Consider the following 25738-nt stretch of genomic DNA (forward strand, 5'->3'; position numbering starts at 1 on the left):
GTGTCTGAGAATTTACCAGAACTCATGAAAGGCACCAATCAATATATTCAAAAGGCCCAATGAATTCCAAGCATCATAAATAGAAAGAAATACACTTCCAATAACTTTAAATCTCACATTTAAAGCATTTGTTATAATAAATCCCACTTATTCATTCATTAAAAAAAAAAAGAAAGAAAGAAATACACTTCCAGACATACACAGTAAAAGAGCAGAAAACCAAAGTCTAAGAGAAAAAAATCTTAAAAGTAGCCAGAGGGGGAAATCTCCAATGACCTTCAAAAAAACAGTCATGCTCTGGGCCTGTGAGCCACAATTGCTGAGCCTGCGCGTCTGGAGTCTGTGCTCCGCAACGGGAGAGGCCGCGATAATGAGAGGCCCGCGCACCGCGATGAGGAGTGGCCCCCACTTGCCGCAACTGGAGAGAGCCCTCGCACAGAGACGAAGATCCAACACAGCCATAAATAAATAAATAAATAAATAAATAAAATTTTTTTAAAAATTATAAAAAAAAACAGTCATGCTAACAAGCTGACTTTTCATAGGTAGCAATAGAAGTCAGAATCTTGGAGTGATTTTTAAGCGTACTGAAAGAACAAAAACTGCTTTTACCCCACTTCTCCTCTGACTCTTGCCTTGCTCTTTCACATATAGGACTCTTGTGATTCCTTTGGACCCACCAGGAAATCCAGGATAATCTCCCTATCTCAAGATCCCTAACTTAATCACATCTGCAAAGTCTGTTTTAGAATGTAAGGTAACATATTCACAGATTCCAGGGATTGGGATGTGGAACTCTGATGGGCCATTATTGTACCTACCACATTACCAATCTAAAAAATGCTCTTGCCCTTTATCATGAGTGGCTCTTTTTTTCTACGAAGCCCCATAGAAAAAAGGAAATCAGTGTTTCCAAGAAGCAGAAGCAGATAGGCATTTTTCATGCTATGTCATTTAAACCACTATCAACCTTCAACCTTGGTGAGGTAAATATTATGACCCCAATTTTAAAGATTCTGAAATTGAACATGAGAGAGGGTAGGTAACTTGAAGGAGGTCATCTAGCTGGTAAAGTGTCTGACTAGAAATTTGTATCCAGATCACCAGACTGGTCTTTAAGACTCCAACCAAGCTTTTCTACCATATCAAGTACAGTTATCACTTGACTTATCATTGTATGAATAATTTCTGGGCAGTATGTATCTTATGAAACACACTCTAACTTGGTGGGTTTTAAAAATGGTGAAAAAGGGGCTTCCCTGGTGGCGCAGTGGTTGAGAGTCTGCCTGCCAATGCAGGGGACACGGGTTCGAGCCCTGGTCTGGGAAGATCCCACATGCCACGGAGCAACTAGGCCCGTGAGCCACAATAACTGAGCCTGCGCGTCTGGAGCTTGTGCTCCGCAACAAGAGAGGCCGCGATAGTGAGAGGCCTGCGCACCGCGATGAAGAGTGGCCCCCACTTGCTGCAACTAGAGAAAGCCCTCGCACAGAAACGAAGACCCAACACAGCCATAAATAAATAAATAAATAATTTTTAAAAAAATGGTGAAAAAGAAATAAAGAATGGGAGAAGGTTTCAAACTGGAGAGACACCTTTGAATAAAGTGTGGTAGCCCCACTTACCTGAGGGGATATGTTCCAAGACCCCAGGTAACTGAAAACCTCTTTAAGGGAGGACTGCTATATTGGTGGCAAAAGCTTTCTTTATTAACTACATGACTCCGGTTAAACCACTTTGATTATACTGGTGGCAAAAACTTTCTTTATTAACCACGTGACTCTGGTTAAACCACTTTGGTTCTTTTTTAAAAAAACAAATTTATTTATTTGAATTATTTATTTTTGGCTGCGTTGGGTCTTCGTTGCTGTGCACGAGCTTTCTCTAGTTGCGGAGAGCAGGGACTACTCTTTGTCGCGGTACCCGGGCTTCTTGTGGTGGCGGAGCACAGACTCTAGGCACACGGGCCTCAGTAGTTGTGGCACACGGGCTCAGTAGTTGCAGCTCACAGGCTCTAGAGCGCAGGCTCAGTAATTGTGGCGCACGGGCGTAGTTGCTCCGCAGCATGTGGAATCTTCCCGGACCAGGGCTCCAACCCAGCTCCCCTGCATTGGCAGGCGGATTCCCAACCACCGTGCCACCAGGGAAATCTGATTCTTTAGGCCTCAGTTCCCTTTCTCATCTGTAAAAGATGTTTGGATCCAATGACACCTTTTCCAGTTCTCTGACATTCTATTAGTCTAAGAGTGAAGCCCTTGCCTCAAGATACCTCCACCTTATAGGGTGGGTCCGAGGGGGACCGCATTCAAGTTAGAGGCATTTAAACTATCCCAGAGAAAACCAACTGCAGCTCAAAGGAGGAAACAAATGAAGACAGATGAAAGGTTGGGGGGGAGGTGGGACGCGGAGGAGATGAAAGAAGACGATGCCGATGATACAGATGGAAAGATAAACAGCATGCAAATGACACAAGTAGCATGCAAATAACTCAAGATAATCATCAACAGGTAACTAGCCTTTACAAGGCAAACGAAATTCTGCTGGTCTCTGAGGTGGCAGGGGTGAGACATCCTCTCTGGGCGCTCATAGAAAGCGGAGCTACACTTTGTATTTCATCGTGACATAAAACTTCCACCTCTCTAAAAGCCCTGGCTGTGAGAAATGTAAGTAAAACTGAGAAATGAAAATATCACAAAACGCTTGAGTCTGCCAGGGACAACGTGAAACCACAGTCTCTGGAAATGACTGGGACCACCCCCGCCCCGCCCCGCCCCGCCCCGCCCCCCAAGCCTAATCCAGACACACAAAAGAAACCGCTTGTGCCCTCCGAGGTGCAGTGTTTCTTCTCCGCCTGCGGAACGGGCGGCAGCGGAGCGGACGCACGCCCCCGGCCGCCCCCGCCTCGGCCCTCGGAAGTGACGCAGCGCGCCCCGCCCCCGCCGCTAGATCCGCTGCTGCTGCCGCGGCGGGCGGACTTGCAGGAGGTAGCGGCGGCGGCGGCCGAGGCCGAGGGAAGATGGCGGACGGTGTGGACCACATAGACATTTACGCGGATGTGGGCGAAGAGTTCAACCAGGTACGTGAGGGCCCTGGGCCCACGCCGCCGAAGTAGGTGGTGCTGCGGCCGGGATGCGGACCCGGGGCCCACCGTGGGCCGCGAGCCGCCGCGGCTGCAGCCCGTGCGCCCTTGGCGCCTGTGGGCCGCGCCGCCCGACCCAGGCGCGGCGCCCCCCTCACCCCTCGTTCTACCGCGTCGTTTTGCGGGCGGCGGGCGCCGCCACCCGCCGCGGGTCCCCGAGCGCGGACGCGGGCCGCCGTGCAGCCGCCGCCGACCCCTCCCTCGCCGCTGCCTCGCTCCCCATTGTTGGCGGCGGCCGGCGGGCGCTTCCCGCCGTGTTAGGCCTGGGCGGAGGGGCGGCTTGTGCGCGGGGGGGAAGAATGGGCCGCCCCTGCGCCCCCTCCCCGGCCGCCGGGGCGAGGAGAAAACCTGGCGGGGCGCGCGCCGGCCGCCGTCTCGCCCCCGGCCCTGCCTCTCGGGCTTCGATTCTTCCGGTCGCTCCATTTTGTCTCTGTCGGCGCACGGTCGCCTCATGGAAGGCCGCATTCACGGCCCTTTGTATCCCGCGCGCTCTGCTTCCTGCGCTCCCCTGCTCGTGTTTGCGACAGGTTTCGGCGTGGCGCCTTCTCCCTCCTCCCCTCACACTCTGGGAAGGCGGCTTCGTGGCGGGCACGTTTGCAACAAGTCCTTTGACTTTCGGACCCATGGATCGTGTTTAAAAAGTCGGTGAGCTGCCTCCCTGCCTCGGTGGCCCAGGGCTTGTAGTGCCTTTGAGGCCCAGTCGTTCGTGCTTGGCCTTTGTGATGAAAATACCTGTAGGTATAAGATAGGTGGCCCGGGCGAAAAGGAAGACTTGGACGCCCGAGGGTTGGATGGAACAAAAAAGGCGGTAGCTCACCAAGAGATAAGAGGTGTGATGAAACAATCTCACCCGAAATTCACATGGTGTTAGTTTTAAAATAAAGGATTGTAGCTATGACCCGATTTCCGAAAGCAAAATGTTTACTGCCCTCCGAGGGGTTTTGAAAGGCTGGAGAAAGTGAGAATGCAAGGTTTTTCCGGTGTCTCACTGGCCACAGTAGCCTAGAAGGACTACCTGCGGAGCTGTGATGTCTGATGTTGGGCATCCTTGCGAAAGATTGTTACTGGAGTAGTGAAGTTTAAGCTGTAAGCCTACTGCTTACATCTCTACTCCCTTTTACGTAGTAACACATTTAAAAAATCAGATTGTGCCTAATTGCAGTGCACCTAATCGCTTTATCTCTTATATTTTCCAGGTCCATATGAGAAGCTTAGTAAAATTCTGGTTAATGTGTTATTGTGGGTTTTTCCCCCCTCCATTAAGGATCTTATTTGTGACTAGGGGCTAAAGATTTTTTTTAAATAGGGAAAGCTAGAAATCCTTTCTGGTTTTTTTGAGGGATGATTGTGCCCCTGGTTTAAATATTAGAAAAAAAAAATCCAATTAGCTTTAAATATTTCCTACTCCGTTAAAGACTGAATGTATTTAAACGTAACCCACTGTAATCAAACATTAAGTTTTAAAAATTTTTCTTCTTTTTGTTGTGCTTATATTTTGGATATGTGATGCCTGAGTTGTGTCAGTGACAGTTTAGAAAATTACCTTGAGTGCTAAACACAGTCAGATTCTAATCCTTTTTTAAGGTCAGTAGACAAAGACTTCTCAGAAATTTCTTTTCCTTTTATTTATCAAATGAGTGTAACATTCCATCGAAAAGAGGTCCGTATCTGGAAGTAAAGGAAGAGTTAAATGTTCAAGACAGTCTTCATTAGCTTTCTTACAAGAAAATATATTTGCTTTGTCTTTCTACCCACAATAAAGGAAGAATTGAGCTACAATTTTAGAAGTTGAGCTTTCTTCAGAACCTTTTAATGAAATATTTTTTAGGCTTTTGCCTATTTAATTTGGGATGGGCATTTCTCTAACCTGTATAGCTGGATGTAGTGATACTTGCTTATCCCTGTGCAGTAACTAGTGCTGACTGAGCAGGAGGTAAGAAGAGATTAAAATTCTGTGGCCCTGATGAGGAACTGCTTTATAGGGTTCTTTTAAAAATGTAACTTTTTGTTGATCTGTACATATAGTATTATGTTTCACACATAGTTGGATGATTTTTACTATAAAGATATTTATACTTTTCAATCGGTTAATGGGATTAAATAGAGACTTTGTTTTTGTTATTATTTTGCATATCACTGGCCTTTGTAATCTTCTGCTTGCTGTGGTAATTCCTGTTCAAAATATGGCCACATAAAGATAGTTGGTGGTTTTTAAGGTTCATCCTTCATTTTTAATAATGTTACTATCATTGAAATATTTATCTGAAACTTTATCAGAATTAGAGGCAACTACAAAATTATTGTTGATTGTTTTATTTTGCACTCTTATTAGCTGGTGACATTACTTCTGCTGGTTGCTACAGTAAACTATGACTTTTTTTTTGGCTGTGTAGGGTCTTCGTTGCTGCACACAGGCTTTCTCTAGTTGCAGCGAGCGGTGACTTCTCTTGTTGCGGAGCACAGGCTCTAGAGCGCAGGCTCAGTAGTTGTGGCGCACGGGCTTAGTTGCTCCACGGCATGTGGGATCTTCCTGGACCAGGGCTCGATCCCATGTCCCCTGCACTGGCAGGAGGATTCTTAACCACTGCGCCAGCAGGGAAGTCCCAACTATGACTCTTTATTTTGTTGTAGTTGAGTAAAATGTTTTGCTAAGTATAACGGGTCTTGACTTTGGCTTCTAAACTGCTGTAAACATTTGAAAAAAATCTTTGTTCTTCAATGTGAGCTGTAGTTTTAATTGCACAGTATGCTTTGAAATTCTTTGTAATTCATGTATTTTTAATTTTTTTTAATTTTAAATGGTCATACTTTTATGATGCTTTTTTTTCATGTGTGTTTTGGTAAAGAACAGTATAAACCTATTTCAAAATGTTAGATATTCAGCTGTCTTAGAAGAAACTTTAATTTGGAGATGGTGTGAGAAAAAGTTAGTGAAACTATAGAATAGTTCCTTTCTTCACCAGATGAATTAAGAATGGAGAATGAAATTGGAGAAGGGGAGAAGGCACAAGGGACTCAGCTATTCTTTATAGCTGTTCTTTTAGTTCTTAAGTTGAAGGTCTTTGCATGTAACCAACCAAATTGAGAACAGTTGCTCCAGTGGAAGAATTTGAACTTCCAAATCTCTACCTTGGATTTGGAGTTGAGAAGAAAGTGGTTGGTTTCAGCCTCTATAGTGTGTATCAATTCAGTTTGAACTGGGATTTGTACTTGAAGGTAGTAGTTACTAGCCTAATATTTAATAATTATAGATTTTTATTATTTTTTTTTTATTTTTTTTAATACTTTATTTATTTATTTATTTATTTATTTATGGCTGTGTTGGGTCTCTTAGTTTTCGTGTGAGGGCTTTCTCTAGTTGCGGCAAGTGGGGGCCACTCTTCATCGCGGTGCGGAGGCCGCTCTTCATCGCGGTGCGCGGGCCTTTCACTATCGCGGCCCCTCCCGTTGCGGGGCACAGGCTCCAGACGCGCAGGCTCAGTAGTTGTGGCTCACGGGCCCAGTTGCTCCGTGGCATGTGGGATCTTCCCAGACCAGGGCTCGAACCCGTGTCCCCTGCATTAGCAGGCAGATTCTCAACCACTGCGCCACCAGGGAAGCCCCAATAATTATAGATTTTTATTTTGACCAAAACTAAATTAAAAAAATTTTTAACCCAATTGTTTAATATACATTGTTTAATATACATTTCTTGAGTATTTGTTATATGCCAACAAGGAAGGATACAAAGTTTAGATAGTCTGTCCTTAGAGTGCACTGTAGTGGGATTGAGAGACACATACATAAATATAACACTCTGACAGGTCATGTGTTATAGAAACTACTCCTTTATGTGTATCTTTATCTGTAGAATTTTTGTTGGCAGAGGAGAGGAAAGTCAGATTCTGTGAACTTCAGGAAAGCTTATACTGGGTGCGTCGAAATAGTGTGTATTTTGCTTGTTTGGGGAGCAAAAGCTCTTAATGTGGAATTTAGTTACTGATGTACCTGGTGGTAGGTCACTGATAGCAGTGCTCACTTAGTAATCTTGACTATCCAACTTTAAAATGAAAATGTATATAGGTAGTGGGAAAAAATTCATTTGGAAGCTAGAGACCTAGACATGCTTATAACTCTACTTGCCTTTATGAGTCGTTATAGTTTATATTTAGTTATTGTGTATCTACTATAGCCAATGTCTAGCTAATTTTGGAAAATAAGTTTATTAGGCAAATATCAGTGAAATCTTATTTCTAATAAATTTATGTTGAATAGAGAACCCTCTAAGATAAGGCTTGTAAGGTGGAAACTGAGGTAGGTAGAGATTGATTCAGACACTTGGATAGAAATGTTTAGGGGAGCTGGAACTGTTCTTACTCAGTTTTGTTATTTATGAGTAGTTCATTCAGTTGCCCACTTTGTGGTTTATGTGGCATATTTTTAGTACAAAGTTGGCTTCCTTACCATTAGTTGAGCTTTTTACAGGGATTACAAACTAATTTTAATATCTACTTGAAACATAGACAAAATCAGAAAGTGAAGTATTTTCTAAAAAGATAAATATGTATTAGATTATCTGCTGTTGGATTTTATGTGCTGGTATATTATATTCTCTTCCATGGTATAGAGTACATTTTGTAAATGCAAAATAAAACCTTTCCCCCTGCTATATTTCTCAAAATGGAAATGACTATTAAATTTCCTTTTTTTTTTTTTTACTACGGGGACTTTGAACAAGTGGCCTTTGCTGTGCCATTAGTGGTACTATCATATAATGCAGGAGTGGTATTAATACAATTTTAGGACCACCAAAAGCAGTCTTGGGCCTATCAGGGAGAGTGAAGATATAGTACAACTATACCGCAGTCATCCCAATAATGGTATACAGTATATCTGTGACATTAAAATTTTATGGGAGGTGATTAGGGAAAGTATGTCTAAAAAATAACTCTTTGGAGGGAGGGGTTAATGATAATGAAAAAAAGGTTGAGAAACACTGCTTTTAAAAGGAGCTAATTGAATTTTGGTTATTTTACTATCCATCTTAAGTGTTTTCTCTGACTCGGCAACAGCTACTCATATATCATGAGGAACATAATCTTGAAGTGTACAATCTTGAAAGGATACCTTGCCTTTAAAATGATTATAGTAATTAGAATGTAGGGAATGAAATAACTTAGTGGATTTTTTAACAAACCCTAAGAGCTGTTGCCTACTGGAATTTATATATAATGTACAGCTCTATTGGTGATTAGCTGCTATGAAAAGTAGATAGTTACAATTGGGCAGTATTTGGTATCTAAAATAATTAGAGGGGTAATGTTGATTATTTTTTGTTGTTGTTGTTTTTGAATGCCATTAAAATTTCCTAATGGTAATAATCGAAAAGACTACATAGTAGAACTTGACACTGTGGACTGTCTCTCTTTGACAAAGTTTGTCCAATAGACTTTCAGAGCTCACCTTCTTTATATGTGACCTGTGATATACATTTTCCATAATTTCAGAATGTGCATGTTTTCCCCCTTTTTAGAGTGGGAACAGAAAGTAGGATGTGTTCTGTGTGTGCATATATATATATATATATATTTTTTTTTTTTCCTTAATCTGGAGGATAGGTGTGATATGCTAAAGCTGAAAAGGAAGATTACTGATACTACAGAAGAGTATGTGTTTTGAGTTGCATTTTAGTAATGGTGGCAAATGTATTCAGATTCATTAATATTTTTTCACCAAGTCCAAATGCATACCATTGGGGCTAGAAGTACAGGCTGTGGCCTTGGAACTGAGCGAAGCTAATTAGTCCACATGGAGATCAAACCCCAGGACCATGGTCTCAATTAGCATCATACTTCAACCAATTGGAAGCAGTCCAGCTACCAGACAAAATGGCTGATCCTAAATATTGGTAGAATCATATCAGTATGGAAAATTGGTTGGTGTCAACATAGGAATTCGTGGATGGACAAAAATAGTAAGTCATGGTGATTCACCAGGTTAGTGTAGCTGCAATTATGCTTGTAAATGATTGTCTACTTATGTGAACATTTTCCTAGATTTACAACTAATGAAAAATCATAATGTGTTAACCTGTTTCATGAAAGTGTAAATCTAAATACTTTTATTTTAGTGCTGCTATTAATAACCCTTGCATTCTCTTTTACTCTCCCTCAGACCATATAGTGTGATTATAGTCTCTGCTGAGGAGGATGGAAACACAACTGTTTTTGAATAATAGTAATAATAATTCTACTTGATGTACAGAACTGGATTGCCAAAGAGTCTAAAGTGCCCACTACCCCTTGCGGGAAGGTTTTTAGTATCTTAAGTGTGTGGAATCACTGCTGCAGCCATGCCACCCAAGGCTTCAGCTACACTGAAACTTCATAACAAAACTCACCCTTCTTTTTTCTAATTTTTGCTATCACTGCGATTTGATCATGTTGCTTGGTTTTTAAAAACTCATTTCTCAAAGGTTATTTTGGTATTGTTGTACAAACAAAATTATGGCATTATTCAGTGACTTGTGGTCTTAGTTTCTGCCCATTGCTAATGATAGTTTTGTTCTCTGACTTACCTTGAGATTTTTGTTCCTTATTAAATGTTACAGACATTCAACCTGGTTAACAATGTTGTTATGTAGAGATTCTGTTACATAATCAGTAAATTGGATAACTTCGTTATGCAGGTTACCTGAAATGACTTTACAAATTTCAGGTCCCTTTGGCTATGTGTTATAAGTGGTATTTCCCCTTCTAGATTTTTCTCTTCTTTTTCTGTTTCTTTTTTAAAAAATCTTTTTCTGGCTCCCTTCTGAATAACAAAACAACAGCCATGTTCCCTTGGGGCCTATAATAAAAATATTTTGTTGATCTGTTCACAGTCATCACAAATACCTTCTCTGTGTCATTCTTTATCCATATAATAGTTAGTCCCTAAAACTATTAGCTTTTCCTTATGTGCCATTTGTATTCATCCTTAGTGAATTGTATTAATGGAGAGGATATGAGTTATGTCTGAACTCTTTAAGTTTATTGTTTTCTAGGTGTAATTGCCTCTCTTCTCTTATTATCTCAAATATTCTATCTCATAAGAATAAAATAGTTCACATCCATCTAGGTACTTAGCGGTGGAAAGGGAAGAAGATAAAAATAGAACTTTTCCTCTGATACTGGCTAGTCAAGCCTATGGCCCAGTAACTGTTACCAAAGGCAATTTAAATGGTGTTCAGTGTTCTGCCAGTACCTGCATTTCATTTTTCTTGTGCTTATTTACAGATTGAACCCTATTTTTCCATTTTTCTCCTGTTCACATATTTGCTTCTTTTTCGTTTACCTCTTACTTGCGTATCACTTGGGCATGTAAGTGGCATCTACTAGCATTGCTTTAATTCTGCTGGTGACAATGGCAAAGCTTTACTAGATCCTTGTTCGTATCCCTTTTCTCTTGGGTATGTAGATATCTTTTGCCAATTGACTAATATCTAAGAAGTCAGGTAAGCATTAACTCTTTGTTGACTGAGAATAATGAAACTATTAATAGATACTAATTTGGATAGTTTAACCTGTGTTTTATTTATTGTTTCTCTTTCCCCTGTTCATTTGTTGTGACATATGGAATCGTTTACATACCCACATTTCTTTATCCCTTTCCTATGGCTTAGCTCACTATGCTTTTTCTAAAACTAATAGCTTTCACAGAGTTGGGAAGCAAGATACTGAATACCAAAGAAAACAGTAGTTGTATTTTTCTGTTAAATATTAAAGATTTGTAATGGCTCTGATTTTTGTGATATTTTTGTGTCAAAAAAAAAATTTTAAGCCCATCTATTTGTATTCATGTGTTGTTACTTTTAGAGTATTTTATTTCCATGGAAAGTTTTTTATTATTACTTTATTTTGTCTACATGTTATTCTATTCCTAGAGGAATGTTATTTCCTGTATTATAATAAATATCGGTGGGAAAATAGGATTGATTGTATAGAAATTCGCTTTATAGGCGCTGTTCCAGAAGAATACGTCTGTGGCATAAAGTGAAAAGATTTGTACTGAGATCTTTGGCTGTTTCTATCTTCTACCAAATGTTTAAAACAAAATAGTTGAATGAATTTGCATTCAAATCTGTTTAGTAGTAGTCTGACTATTGTATAATCTAGAGCATTATTTCTGTATCTCAGGAAGCTGAATATGGTGGGCATGATCAGATAGATTTGTATGATGATGTCATCTCTCCATCTGCAAATAATGGAGATGCCCCAGAAGATCGGGATTACATGGATACTCTCCCACCAACTGTTGGTGATGATGTGGGTAAAGGAGCAGCACCAAATGTTGTCTATACGTATACTGGAAAGAGAATTGCATTATATATTGGAAATCTAACATGGGTAAGTGACTTAACATATGAATTAAATCATAGGTGGTTGATTTCAAACTGTTCAGTAGTTGTTTTTCTCCAGTTTTATAAAGTAAGAATTTGAAGTTACTAGACTGGTTCTACATGCTTGCTTATGCAACGAGGAGGGAAATGAAATACAAGTACCTTTAAAATATCGTAAATTCCAAATCTTCTAGTTCTGAATTTTGTAGACATTCACCTTGTTTTGGTAGAGATTCCAGTTAATTATGGTTCGATTTTATCTTCAAATCAATTCTTTTTATTTTACTACTCCAACACTTCAGCTCTCCCAGTTTTATAAAGAAAAATGTTCACATAAAGTCTCAAACCGGGATTCAGAAGTGCAGGAGAGAAACACAGTACAACTCCTGGTTTTAAGAGTTTTCATTATCTAAATCATACTGCAGACATGTTGAGTTTCATTTTCACTCATAATTTGAAATCTGATTTATGGAAATGCTGCCATATACATTGTATTTTAATTTGGGTTACTTATGAGACTGTAGGATTATTATTGGTTGGGAGTTTCATTAGCTGGATGTTCAGTGTTATCTATTTTATTAGTATTAAATCTTAAATATTTACTAAAATAGTCCTATAGAATTTTTGCATCTCTACTTAGAAACATTTGTTACACATACTTGAAAATTTTTAAATTGTCTAGAAATCAAAACTTGTTACTGTTCCATTTCCTTAATAGCATTTCATTTTTAAATGTTTACATTTTTAAAAAACTAATTGATCTATCTCCCACTACCCAGTCTGAGGAAATTTTTTTTTTTTTTTTTAAGTTTTTTTGGGTTTTTTTGATGTGGACCATTTTTAAAGTCTTTATTGAATTTGTTACAATATTGCTTCTGCTTTATGTTTTGGTTTTTTGGCTACGAGGCATGTGGGATCTCAGTTCCCCGACCAGGGATCGAACCCACACCCCCCTGCATTGGAAGGCAAAGTCTTAACCACTGGACCACCAGGGAAGTCCCTGAGCAATTTTTATAATATTGGAGACAGTAACAGTGTAGTTATGAAGAGTATGGTTGCCAAGTAAGCCTCTGAATCTTAGCTTTTACATATGTTAATTTTATAACCTTGGAAAAGGTTATAATTATCTCTATCCGATGTGTAAAATGGGAGTGATACAGGACTTTTATGTTTTAAGAATTAAATACTTGATATAAAGTACATGTTAGGTGTTTTGTTTTGTTTTTTTCCATCTTACATTGAAACAGAAGATGGAGTTTATTTCCCCAAATAACTTCCTTTAAGGAAAGGAAGTGACAAGTGAGGTTGGTTTTATTGAAAATTTAAAGTTGTAGCAGTTGAAAGCTGTAAGAGACCAAAAACTCATTAAGAGTTTAAAAAAAAAAAATCTATGTTCTCTCTAAGGGTATGTACCTTCTAATTTCCAAAACGCTTATCAAGGGATAAAATTATGTCCTCAGGTGCTTTTGTGCTATTTAAAAATAGAAGGTTGACTGGCAGTAATTGTACTTAATTTGCACTGAGCATTTTCTCTTGTTTATCCTGAGTTTACCCTTAAAAAATAAATGGAAACAGTAAAAATCTTGGATATGTTTTGATGGTTAATGAGGGGGAAATATCTTGCAGTGGACAACAGATGAAGACTTAACTGAAGCAGTTCATTCTTTGGGAGTAAATGATATTTTGGAGATAAAATTTTTTGAAAATCGGGCAAATGGCCAGTCAAAGGGGTAAGAATTTTGTTTTAATTCTTTTTTTTCCCTAATGGAAGTTAGTAGCTAGTGATTACAATTTTGGGGGTAACTTTCCTTGAAGTTAATGCTAACTACGCATGTGTAGGATGTTTTATTTCTACATTGTCAGGAGGTTCTTGGACAAAGATTCATACTCATTTCATGTATCCTGTGATCTACCTCACTAAAACTAGTGGAGCTGGGAGTGTAGATAGATAAGATCTCTTTTCCAATTTTCCTGAATTTTCTCCATCTATGGTTGAAATGATTTTTGAAATGACAGTTTGAAGAAGCATTGCTATCCCTGTAATTAAGGTATAGTGGAAGATGGGCAACTGAAGAATAATGTAACATGGATGTTTTGCTTTATTTTTTTAAACTATTAAACTACACAAATGAGGTAGGATCATTACGGGATCATCATAAAATACAGATGTCCAAACGTAAGAAAATAAAAAGCCACAATCCCACCATCCATAGATAATCGCTCTTGACATTTTAGTGAATATACTTTCAGGTTTTTAAATTTTTACTGCAAAAACAATAGGATTACAGCTCACGTTTTTTAATGTATTTGATACACAGAGTAAAACGAATATTTAACAATAAACATATATCTTCCCTAATGTATTAGTTCTTTCCATCATACCTTGTATGCTACTGTAATTTATTTTACCATTCTTATTTTTGGTTATTTGGGTTTCCAGTTTTTGCCTATTATAAATAATGTTGTGGCAGGCTTCATTTTATATAAATCTTTAGGTGCAGATTTTGGGCTTTTTAAAAGGTAATTTGCTGGATGCAGAATGATAAAGTAAAAAATATGCTTAATGTACTTATTTTATATTGTTTAATGTGCCAGTTTTCAATAACTAGGAATATTTTCAAAATACGTACAGAGTCTGGCTGCTTTTCATGAACTTCACTTCTACTACCTCATCCGAGCCACTGTTATCTCTTACTTGAACTTCTGCAGTAGCCTCCTACGTGGTGTTCCTGCCTTCACTCTGATTCTCTACCGTCTATATACATGACACATAGCAGAAGTTGAAAAAAAGTGACATCAATATTTGCCTGCTCAGAATCTTCTAAATGGTTATCTATTTTATTCAGAGTAAAACCCAGAATCTTCACTGTGGTCTACAAGGCACTAAGACCGGTTTCCCCACTACCTCTCTGACCTCATCTCTTACTACTCTTTACCTTCCCTATGCTGCTTCAGCCACATTAGTCTCTGATGTTCCTCAAACACATTGCTACTTAAGACCTTTACACTATTTCTTCTTTTTGGTTTATTTTTTCCCAAAATGTCCGCATTTGGGATCTTTCACTTCATTCAGGGTTTTGCTTGAGTTCCCTTCCCTGGCCACCCTGTGCAAGACCTTCTGCTCCCATCACTGTTTCCTTTTTTTAGTTTTTCTTATGGTGTATTTTACTCATTTATTGTCTTGTCTCCTACTAGGTTTAGATTGTAAGCTCCATAAGAACTTTGCTCACTGTTGTATCCCTAACCCTAGAATGGTACCTGGGATATAGGAGGTGGTGCTCAATAAATGTTTGTTAAATTAGTGAATTAATTAAATTATTTCTAAATGTTGTGAGCCAAGATAATCTTGAATCAAACAGCAGACTTTGTTGACCAAGGATCTAGTTTTTAAAAAAATATTTATTTATTTATTTTGGCTGTGCTGGGTCTTAGTTGTGGCATGCGGGATCTTCGTTGTAGCATGCGGACTCTTAGTTGCGGTAGGCAGGCTTCTTAGTTGCGGCGTGCGTGTGGGATCTAGTTCCCCCACTAGGGATTGAACCCGAGCCCCCTGCATTGGGAGCACGGAGTCTTAGTGGGCCACCGGGGAAGTCCCAAAGGACCATTTTGAATACCAGAGAGAAAAGGCTCCTAAGAGTCCTTCTGAGAATAGTTTAGAATATCATATAACTGTGAATTGACACTCGTTCATTTTTTTTTCTATTTCAAATTTATTTTTCCTAGTGAGATATAATTCACATACTATAAAATTCATCATTTTAAAGTCTTCAAATCAGTGGTTTTTAGTTTATTTATAAAGTTATACAACCATTACCACTGTGTAATTCCAGAATATTTAATCACCCCCAAAAGAAATCCCATATGCATTAGCAATCTGTCTCTGTGGATTTGCCTATTCTGAAATGGTATCATAAAGAATGTGGTCCCATGTGACTAGCATCTTACACTTAGCATAATATTTTCAGGGGTCATCATGTTGTAGCATGTGTCAGTACTTAATTTCTTTTTATAGCTAAATAATATTCCACCATGTGGATACACCACATTTTAAAAATCCCATCCATCATTTGGTGGACATTTGGGTTGTTTCCATTTTTGCTATTATGAATAAGACCCCTATGAATATTCATATACCAGTTTTTGCATGAACATATATTTTCTTTTTTTTTTAAGGAAATTGTTTCTTTTATCTAAATAGGTTACACTGTTATTGTATCTTCTACCACTGCTACTACTCGATTAAATAGCTTGAATTTGGGGCAGTTTTATAAAATGTTAATTTTGAAAAATAATTTTGTATTTTTAAACACTAGATAGATTCTCATAAGCAAAGTGAGCTACTCATACTGTGAGAAGCACATGGAGATGAGATCTGACTGGAAACTGTGTACTAAGCATCCCATTTCTTCATTCTAAGGTGCAAATTCTCTGAGAGCCAACAATAGGTTAAATTGCACTATTAACTTTTTTTGTCTTGTTTGGGGGGAAGTTTATTATTGGTCCAACACATTATACCTGATTTATGTATGTTAATTGTGTAAACAGGGAACTCTGTAATAATACTGATAAAAAATAAACAGCATCAGCATAGCATGTGAAAAAGATAGGTTACACTGTAGTCCCCATATGATTTGGCACTGTTCCAGAACCACCCTTTCATATAGACAGACAAATATTTAGTGAAAGAAGTTAAATTTATAAATATTTATAAAAATTTCCATTTTTGTTCTTATGAATAATGCCCCTGTGAATATTCATGTACCAATTTGTGTGAACATATATTTTTAATTCTGTTAGGTACACGTATAACTAGATTTATTTTTCTGCCATGAGGCTTGCAGGATCTCAGTTCTCCAACCAGGGATCGAACCTGGGCCATGGTAATGAAAGCGCCAAGTCCTAACCACTAGACAGACCACCAGGGAACTCCCAGGAGAGAAGATTTATTGGATTGTATTTTTAACTCTGTATTTAACCTTTTAAGGAGCTGCTGGGATATTTGTCAAAGTGGCTGCACCACTTTACATTTCCCTTCAAACAGTGTATGTGGGTTCTAGTTTTCTCCACATCCTCACCAGCACTTGTTAATTGCCTTTTTGGTTAGTGAATGTGAAAAGGTATCATTGTGGTTTTAATTTACATTTCCCTGTTGGCTAATGATATTGAGCATCTTTTCATAGTGACATTATTCATAATAATGAAAAAAGTGGAAACAACCCAAATGTCTTACCAATTTTTGGAAAATGTGGTATATCCATATAATGAAATATTCAGCCATGAAAAGGAATTAAGCACTGACACATGCTACAACATGCATAAACCTTGAAAACATTATGCTAAGTGGAAGAGGCCAATCACAAAGGACCACATACTGTATAATTCCATTTATATGAAGTGTCCAGAATAGGCAAATCTGTAGGGACAGAATGTGGATTAGTGATTCATTAGGGTTGGAGGATGGGAAGAAATGGAGTGACAGCTAACAGTTATGGGGGGTTTTTTGAGTGATGAAAATTGCTCTTAAAATTGATTGTGGTGATGTTTGTAAAATTCTGAACATGCTAAAAAAAAAGAAACCACTGGGGCTTCCCTGGTGGCGCGGTGGTTGAGAGTGCCTGCTAACGCAGGGGACACGGGTTCAAGCCCTGGTCTGGGAAGATCCCACATGCCGCGGAGCGACTAGGCCCATGAGCCACAACTACTGAGCTTGCACGTCTGGAGCCTGTGCTCCACAACAAGAGAGGCCGCGATGGTGAGGGGCCCGCGCACCGTGATGAAGAGTGGCCCCCGCTTGCCGCAACTAGAGAAAGCCCTAGCACAGAAACGAAGACCCAACATAGCAATCAATCAATCAGTCAATCTTTAAAAAAAAAAAAAGCCTTTATTAAAAAAAAAAAAAAAGAAACCACTGAATTCTATACACTTTAAGTGAGTAGGTAGTATGATGTGTTGTTATAAAAAAAAAGTTAAAGATCAAAGTGTGAGCTTTGTATATTTCTAAGAAATATTTTCCATTTTCTTAGGTAAAATTAAATTCAGACCATTTCCTTTTTAATAAGAGTAGTAACAGTTAATCCCTCCTCACTTTCTACCCACACCCCTTTAAACATCTTTTAGGTTTGCCCTTGTTGGTGTTGGATCTGAAGCATCCTCAAAAAAGTTAATGGATCTGTTGCCTAAAAGAGAACTTCATGGTCAGAATCCTGTTGTAACTCCATGCAATAAACAGTTCCTGAGTCAATTTGAAATGCAGTCCAGGAAAAGTAAGCAACCCCTCAAAGGCTTTTATTAAAAGTTGTACATTTTAACTAATCTTGCTAGCATTTGTTAGATGTTATATTGGAGAAGTCATCTTAATATTTATATTTAGTATTTAGTTCATTGTAGAATCCATTTTAGAAAGTCCATGCTTTGAATTTGATTTAAATTACCGATTATGACTGGTCCCATGTACTGGGAACCTACTCCCGTTTTTCTCTAGATGTCACAGACCCAGCATTATACAACAGTGTGCAAGTTCTATAGCCCTGCCATTCTTGTCCTGTCATTCCCATCGTAAAGAAAGGAAGAAACTACATTCTAATCCTTAGATTGAAGGAAAGTTATGTGGATGTCTATTATGGTGGGGGAGGAACCATTGATAATCAGAAAGTATTTGTTGATTTTCCGCTTAGCACCAAGACCTTTCACCACTTGGTAAAGTGGCTATAGAGAAGATTTGCCATATACACTTACAAATGTTATCACTTAAAGAGATAAATGGATGATCAGGCAATTAACAGAAATTCAAGTGGTTGTTTTAATGTTCTAGCACTTAAAACTCAACTGACGAATGTTACAAAATTTAAATGATTTATACTTACTGACATTTAGATTTCTGTTGGAGAATTTTGGTCTTGGCAGCTGCAGAGTACTGGTTTTTTGAAAGTAACTCATGTTTGCTTATTGGAAATACATTTAAGCCTGGATCTTTTGAGGCTTCAAAAGAACTTAAATAGATATGAATGTTTTCCTAAACCGGTACTTCTCATGTAGTTTGGACAGGCCCAAGGCATCTGCAAGTTAGTATATAGTGTAAATGAACTTTGAAATAGAGTTGTTTCAATATCTAACAGTGGTTATGGATCAGCTATTTTAATAAATGCTATTTATGAGTATTTGGATATTTGCAGCTACACAGTCAGGACAAATGTCTGGGGAAGGTAAAGCTGGTCCTCCGGGAGGCAGTTCACGTGCAGCCTTTCCACAAGGTGGTAGAGGACGGGCCCGTTTTCCAGGGGCTGTTCCTGGTGGGGACAGATTTCCTGGGCCAGCAGGACCAGGAGGGCCACCTCCACCTTTTCCAGGTAAAATTTTTCTTAAATTACCATGGATAAAATGTGTCTACCTAATACCTCTTTTCCTTTTCTCTCTTTTTCAAGTAATGCATTATTAATGTGACTTACTCTCCTTGTTATACTATTTTTGGAATCCAGGAAATTTGATCAAGCATCTTGTTAAAGGAACTCGGCCTTTGTTCCTGGAAACTAGGATTCCATGGCATATGGGGCACAGCATAGAGGAAATACCCATTTTTGGCCTAAAAGGTCTTTATTTTTCTCCAAACTTGCTTGACTTATATATAGAATATTTACATCCGTCTTATTTTCTTACCTCTTAAAAAATCCTTTCAAGACCATTTTTCCTTGTTTCACTTTCTAGCTTGGCATCAGAGTAGACTATAAGGTGGGTGATTTCACTGTAAGAAGTGTGTGTACGCTGAAAGATGGAAACTATCTCTAAGCAATATAATCTATTAAAGTTTTTGTTTCAGTAATTTTTCTTAAGCATAAATTGAGCTAGTTAAATGTGTAAGGATAAACTTCACCTTTGTAACTGTTAGTGTAGCATTTACCATATGGGTTTCATTTAAAGAGAGAGTCTTGGTCTATGAGTTACGCTTTAAAGTATAATTTTGGCGTGAAGATTAAACTACCTTATTGAAGTGGTTTTTTTTTTTTTTTTTTTTTTTTTTTTTTCCCTCTCTCTCTCTCTCCCCTTTATTCTATAGCTGGACAGACTCCACCACGTCCACCCTTAGGTCCTCCAGGACCACCCGGTCCACCAGGTCCTCCACCTCCTGGTCAGGTTCTGCCTCCTCCTTTAGCTGGGCCTCCTAATCGAGGAGATCGCCCTCCACCACCAGTTCTTTTTCCTGGACAACCTTTTGGGCAGCCTCCATTGGGTCCGCTTCCTCCTGGTCCTCCACCTCCAGTTCCAGGCTACGGCCCCCCTCCTGGTCCACCACCTCCACAACAAGGACCACCTCCACCTCCAGGCCCCTTTCCACCTCGCCCACCTGGCCCTCTTGGGCCACCCCTTACACTCGCTCCTCCGCCGCATCTTCCTGGACCACCTCCAGGTGCCCCACCACCAGCTCCACATGTGAACCCCGCTTTCTTTCCTCCACCAACTAACAGCGGCATGCCTACATCAGATAGCCGGGGTCCACCACCAACGGACCCATATGGCCGGCCTCCACCATATGATAGGGGTGACTATGGGCCTCCTGGAAGGTAAGTTAGTATGTATCTATAAAAGTAGACTTGGTGTATTTGATCTGCAAAAGGTATTTTTCTCTGTCAGTGAAGTTTTTAAAAAATCATGACTTTTCCCCAGGTACATAATTTTCTGTATTGTTTTCTCTTAGAAGAAGCAGTGTGATATGGTGAAAAACATACTGAACGGGGTTGGGAATAATCCAGCTCTGCCACTTATACAGCCATGTGATTTTAGGGCAAGTCACTTTGTTTTCATCATTTTTAAGTTAAAAGAGGTTAATAAAGATAAATGAAGCTAGCAAATGGGATCCTTAAGCTATTTTTAAGGTTTTAAAGTCAATCTCATTTACCATTGATGACACTACATAGAATGTTAAAGTTTCTTCATTGGTTTAGGAATTAGGTCAGTTTATTAGATAGGTACTATTGATTATTTCATGCTTATCAGGAGTCCTGAGTAGCAGAATTACTAACTTTTAATTAAAATGGGAACATTAAATAACTTACACGCATATTTGGGTAGACAAAGACTTATAAAACACAGACTTTATGGAAATTAAAATGGTTAATGGCAATCCTTAGAAAAAAGCTGCATGGAAATCACGGTGGAACTAAGTGATCCCTAAGCCCCCTTTCAAAGTACTTTTAAAGCTCTCCATACTCAAATCATAATCTGGAGATTAATCTCTAAGAACTACTTGAATTTGCCCCGTTTAGTTTCTTTTGAGTTTATCATTTGATTTTATATTCTTTAACTATCACTGTTGAATGACTTTGTATTTCGGTTTGTCTGACAGTGTTCTGCAGGGATGGATTTGAGCATCTGCCTAATTCCATACAGTTGCACAGGGCCAGGGAAATAAATTTGATGTTGTAAACAAAGTCTCCTGACAGTTATTTATCCATAGAGGTTGTGTCTTTATGTGACTGCCAAAATTGCTTCGTTTTCTTTTGAAAAACGTTATAACTAAGAAGCTAGCACAACTTTTCTCCTGTTCAGCTTAATTCCAGTGAGCAACTACCTATTAAGTGTCCACTCGTGTATAGGGGCGGGTTAGGTGGCTTGGTTTGACAGTTTAAAATTTGAATCTCATGTCCTTTTTCTAACATAATAGAATTTCTATAGTGCCAGTTTTTCTAAAAATACATTTGTGTATATGTTTTTGGTTATTATTGAGTAATTTTTAATTGAAAATTGGAGAAAACTGATTATCTTGCGTGGGTTTTTTTTTTTTTTTTAGGGGATCAGATGGGTATGAGTCACAGAAATTAATTGAAATCGTACATGGATTTTGAACAACTTGTGATTTGGTTGGGCTGTTTATAAAGTTTTGGGAATAACGGTAATACCTTATAAACATGAAGAAGGTTATATTAGCTGTTTCCTCATTTCATTGGAATGAACTGCTACTGCTTGCCTCAATTCAACATCCTACCTAGTAACTAATAACTAAGATGGCAAAAAGTTTACCTTTTCTTATACTACACATGTAGTCACAATTTTTAAAGTTGTCCAGCAGCTTTAGAAAATCTTGGGATTTTACTGGTTTTTTCCAACAAATATTTACAGGTACTGAGTGCCTTTTATTTGCCAGATAGCCTTCTAGGGATTCAGTGGCAAACAAGATAAGTCTAAAATCTTCTCCCTCCTGAAATTTTATTAGTCCAACAGACATTTATTATCCTCCTCTTGTGAATTGGGCCTTGCGCCTAGAGGATTCAAATATAAATGAAACCAAATTACATCCCTTGATTGTGTAGGGTTGTATTTTTTGCAGTCAGGATTTTTTGTTTAGATATACATACGTGTCAGGGGGACATCAGAACAATTTATTATATCTGTTTTTGTATGACTCTGAAAAATAGTATATTATAGTTACATAAATACATAATTTCTGACCTCCAGGAAGATGAGGTTTCTAAGTTGCTACTTTATTTCAGCTGAAAGATAAGGGAATTTTGCTTAGACCTCTCTTTGTAGGAAAAAGATCACATTTCAATCTGAAAAAGTAACTATTAGCTCTAAGGCACTTGTCAAAAGCAATTATTTGAATTGCTTTACACTGTTGTGACTAATTTAGAAAATCTTTTGAATATGATTTAAGGTTTATTTCGATTTTACAGGGAAATGGATACTGCAAGAACACCATTGAGTGAAGCTGAGTTTGAAGAAATCATGAATAGAAACAGGGCAATCTCAAGCAGTGCTATTTCAAGAGCTGTGTCTGATGCCAGTGCTGGTTTGTATATTTCTTTCTGTATTAACATTTCTTACTTATGTTATTAGGAATGACCTAAAAAGTACAGTCTTGAAGATGGGTCATCTACATGTAGTAGTTATTTTTATATTTCCAAATCATTACCTATACTTTATTTAAAAGGCATTGAAGGGAACTGCATGTCACAGTGTAGTGGAAAAACCCCTAATTTAAAAATTTTAGGTGTAAATTTAAATATTATCCCTGACATTTAATGGCTCAGGGACCTTAAGGCAGCTCATTTATTCTCATATTTACTAAATGATTGTGTTTCACACAGCTATAATAGTAACAAATGGTGTTAACTTCATGTACATTAAAGCCTTTCAGAATGGTGAAACTCTGAAAAAAATTAAGACATCTTCTGTAGTGATTTTAAAGTGCATTCCTTTTGTAAAATGGTTGCCCCAAATGGTTTGGTGGTATTTTGAAAACAAAATTTATTTGACTTTGGCCCATCTCCTTCCACTCACAGGTGATTATGGGAGTGCTATTGAGACATTGGTAACTGCAATTTCTTTAATTAAACAATCCAAAGTATCTGCTGATGATCGTTGCAAAGTTCTTATTAGCTCTTTGCAAGATTGCCTTCATGGAATTGAATCCAAGTCTTACGGTTCTGGATCAAGGTAAAACTTTCCTGTCTAATGTCTATTTAAAACTGCTGCTTTGCAAATAGAAAAAATACTGTGTTTGGGACTTTATAGGACTTTGATTTTACTTATTACTGTTTACTTAGCAGCTAGTGTGATTTTGTTGTTGTTTTTGTTTAATCCCTAAATCAAATGTTAGGTGTTTGCTTGCTTAAAACCCTTCAATGGCTTTCAGTTATTCTTAGAATAAGACTGTAAATATTGAAGTGCTGTGTGATATAGTTCTGCCTATCTTTTCAGCCTCACTGTGGACCTCTCCTCTGGCTCACTGTTCTCTAGCCACATTGGTCTCCCTTCTCTTCTTCTTGACACATCAAGCATTTGCCACCTCTCTGTTTTTGTACTTGGTATTTCTGCCCACCTTGCTGTTTTTGTACTTGGTATTTCTTCTGCTGGGAGTCCTTTTCCCTGGCTCTAATAGCTGGCTCCTTATCCTTCATGCCTCAACTCAATCTAACTTGCTGGGCTTCCCTGCTGGTGCAGTGGTTGAGAGTCTGCCTGCCAATGCAGGGCACACGGGTTCGAGCCCTGGTCTGGGAGGATCCCACATGCCGCGGAGCAACTGGGCCCGTGAGCCACAACTACTGAGCCTGCGCGTCTGGAGCCTGTGCTCCGCAACAAGAGAGGCCGCGATAGTGAAAGGCCCGCGCACCGCGATGAAGAGTGGACCCCGCTTGCTACAACTAGAGAAAGCCCTCACACAGAAACGAGGACCCAACACAGCCATAAATAAATAAATAAATAAAATTAAAATGGTTCCTTTAAAAAAAAAAAAATCTAACTTGCTAAGAGGGGTCTTCTCCCAGGTTATTCTGTCATGTTCATTCTGTTTATTTCTTTCATAATACTTACTATAGTCTATTCTTATTTATTACTAATGCAAGTTTTTTTTCACTAGAACACATGGAAAGGACCTTACCTGTCTTGTTCACTACAATATTTGTAATGATCAAACAGTGCTTGGTACAGAATGGGTGCTAAATAAATATTTCTTGAACAAAGGAGTTAATGAATAATCTGTTTCTTAGTATTTTTATTTTAATTAGGCAGTTCCTTTTTTTTGGCATTACTGCTGACCTTGAAATTTTACATATTTTCAAAAGGTAGATCTTTAACCTTGACATGATACTTTTAGGTCTTTAGTGTACTTTATCTAATGGTAGAGTTGTCTTCATTAAGTTAGGAAAAGAGAGTTTGTCTTTGTCATAGTCCCCAGCTTTATAATTATTACCTTTTTGACCCAGTATAAAGATGTTTGGATCTGAACACATTTGTCATACCTAAAGACCGTATCTTATATAGTTTTCTTTTAACTATTTAAGTCCAGAATAATAACTTCTACTTTGATCACAGGCTTAGCACTTAATAATGTTTGCTAAGTTGAGCTGTCTGGTGCAGAAATACAAAATAGAGATTAAACTAATAGCCAGTTGTTATTTCCTTGTTGTGAATTTCAGAATTTAGAATAGTAGGATTTCTAAGATACATACTTTGGTTAAAGTACCTGTTTTTTGTTGTTGTTTTTAAAGGCAGTTCATGAAACATTTCTCTTTATTAAATAAAAATGAGAAGAGTATCTCAGTCTTTTCTAGTGGTCATGTGTACTAAGTTTCTTCTCTGCTTCCCACCATGCCCCTCAGCACCACCACCCCCCAAGCATACCTATGTATATATTTCATTAGAAAGTTTCTTAGTGGGGTAACACTCATGATGAACCATATTTTGGCTAGTTTTAAATGTAAACTTGATATTTACACATAGGTTTAGGTAACCTGTATTAATGGGTGGTAGTTTTATGTATTTAAGTCTCATTATATATTGAGTGATTTCATGAATTTTATGTCTAAAAAACTACCTTCTATATGTTCTTTAGCTTGAAACACAAGTCCTTTGAAATTTTCTCTCCTTTACCTTTCTGCTTTTCATTCAGTAAATACTGCATGTCTGTTTTAGGCTGCTAGTTATAATAGATGTAATAGACGATATGGTGTATTGCCATGGTGTGTCTGGTTCCCAATTTTTATTTATTTATTTGGCTGCGCCGGGTCTTAGTTGCGGCACATGCAATTTTTAGTTGTGGCATTCGGGATCTAGTTCCCTGACCAGGGATCGAACCCAGGACCCCCCTGTATTGGGAGCGAGGAGTCTTAACCGCTGGACCACCAGGGAAGTCCCGGGTGAATGTTTTTAAAAATGGGATTTCTAGTTCATGCTTGTATGTGAGTAAATCATTATTGGCAGTTCAGGATATTTTAGTTTAAATTAGATTTATAAGTTATTTTTTGCCTTAGGTATTTTTAAACACCAGAATATTGAATATCTTTTTAAGCTATCTAATTATGGAGAGCATTAATCCAGTAATTTCTTTTAGAAGACGTGAACGATCAAGAGAAAGGGATCATAGTAGATCACGAGAAAAGAGTCGGCGTCATAAATCCCGCAGTAGAGATCGTCATGATGATTATTACAGAGAGAGAAGCAGAGAACGAGAGAGACACCGGGACCGGGACCGGGACCGTGATCGAGAGCGCGACCGAGAGCGCGAGTATCGTCATCGTTAGAAGGTGGGTATTCCTTGTTCCTGTTGTATTTAACATGTGTATTATTAATAGTAATTATAACTCCGAGGCTATTGTTTATACAGTATATACCCACATTTTACATGGTTCAACTACTTGTTCTGAATTTAATCTTCTGGAAACATCTGAGATAAATGACAGGTGAGTAATAACAGGTAAACATTTTGACCTCTTATCCTTGAATATTGTGTTGCTTGCTTGAGTTACAGC

The 25738-nt window shown here is 38.4% G+C and overlaps 1 protein-coding gene across 7 annotated transcripts in view; it reads left to right on the top strand.

The window, feature by feature from the left end:
- The first annotated feature begins 2821 nt into the window (after window positions 1–2821).
- Window positions 2822–25738, top strand: part of CPSF6 (cleavage and polyadenylation specific factor 6) — an 83430-nt gene continuing 60513 nt past the window's right edge. Inside the window, exons 1-10 of one of the 7 annotated variants that reach the window (XM_059936453.1) lie at window positions 2852–3076; window positions 11296–11505; window positions 13125–13228; window positions 17616–17761; window positions 18671–18844; window positions 18974–19084; window positions 19549–20053; window positions 22163–22278; window positions 22772–22925; window positions 25321–25513. In XM_059936453.1, coding sequence (XP_059792436.1) covers window positions 3017–3076; window positions 11296–11505; window positions 13125–13228; window positions 17616–17761; window positions 18671–18844; window positions 18974–19084; window positions 19549–20053; window positions 22163–22278; window positions 22772–22925; window positions 25321–25510 — 1770 coding nt within the window. In that variant the 5' untranslated portion in view covers window positions 2852–3016 and the 3' untranslated portion in view covers window positions 25511–25513. Of the gene's footprint in view, window positions 3077–11295; window positions 11506–13124; window positions 13229–17615; window positions 17762–18670; window positions 18845–18973; window positions 19085–19548; window positions 20054–22162; window positions 22279–22771; window positions 22926–25320; window positions 25514–25738 lie in introns of all 7 variants that reach the window. The other 6 variants (XM_059936452.1, XM_059936454.1, XM_059936455.1 and 3 more) reach the window with 6 other exon arrangements.

This window comes from Balaenoptera ricei, chromosome 10 (genome assembly GCF_028023285.1).
Source record: "Balaenoptera ricei isolate mBalRic1 chromosome 10, mBalRic1.hap2, whole genome shotgun sequence".
In the NCBI taxonomy this organism is placed as follows: domain Eukaryota; kingdom Metazoa; phylum Chordata; class Mammalia; order Artiodactyla; family Balaenopteridae; genus Balaenoptera; species Balaenoptera ricei.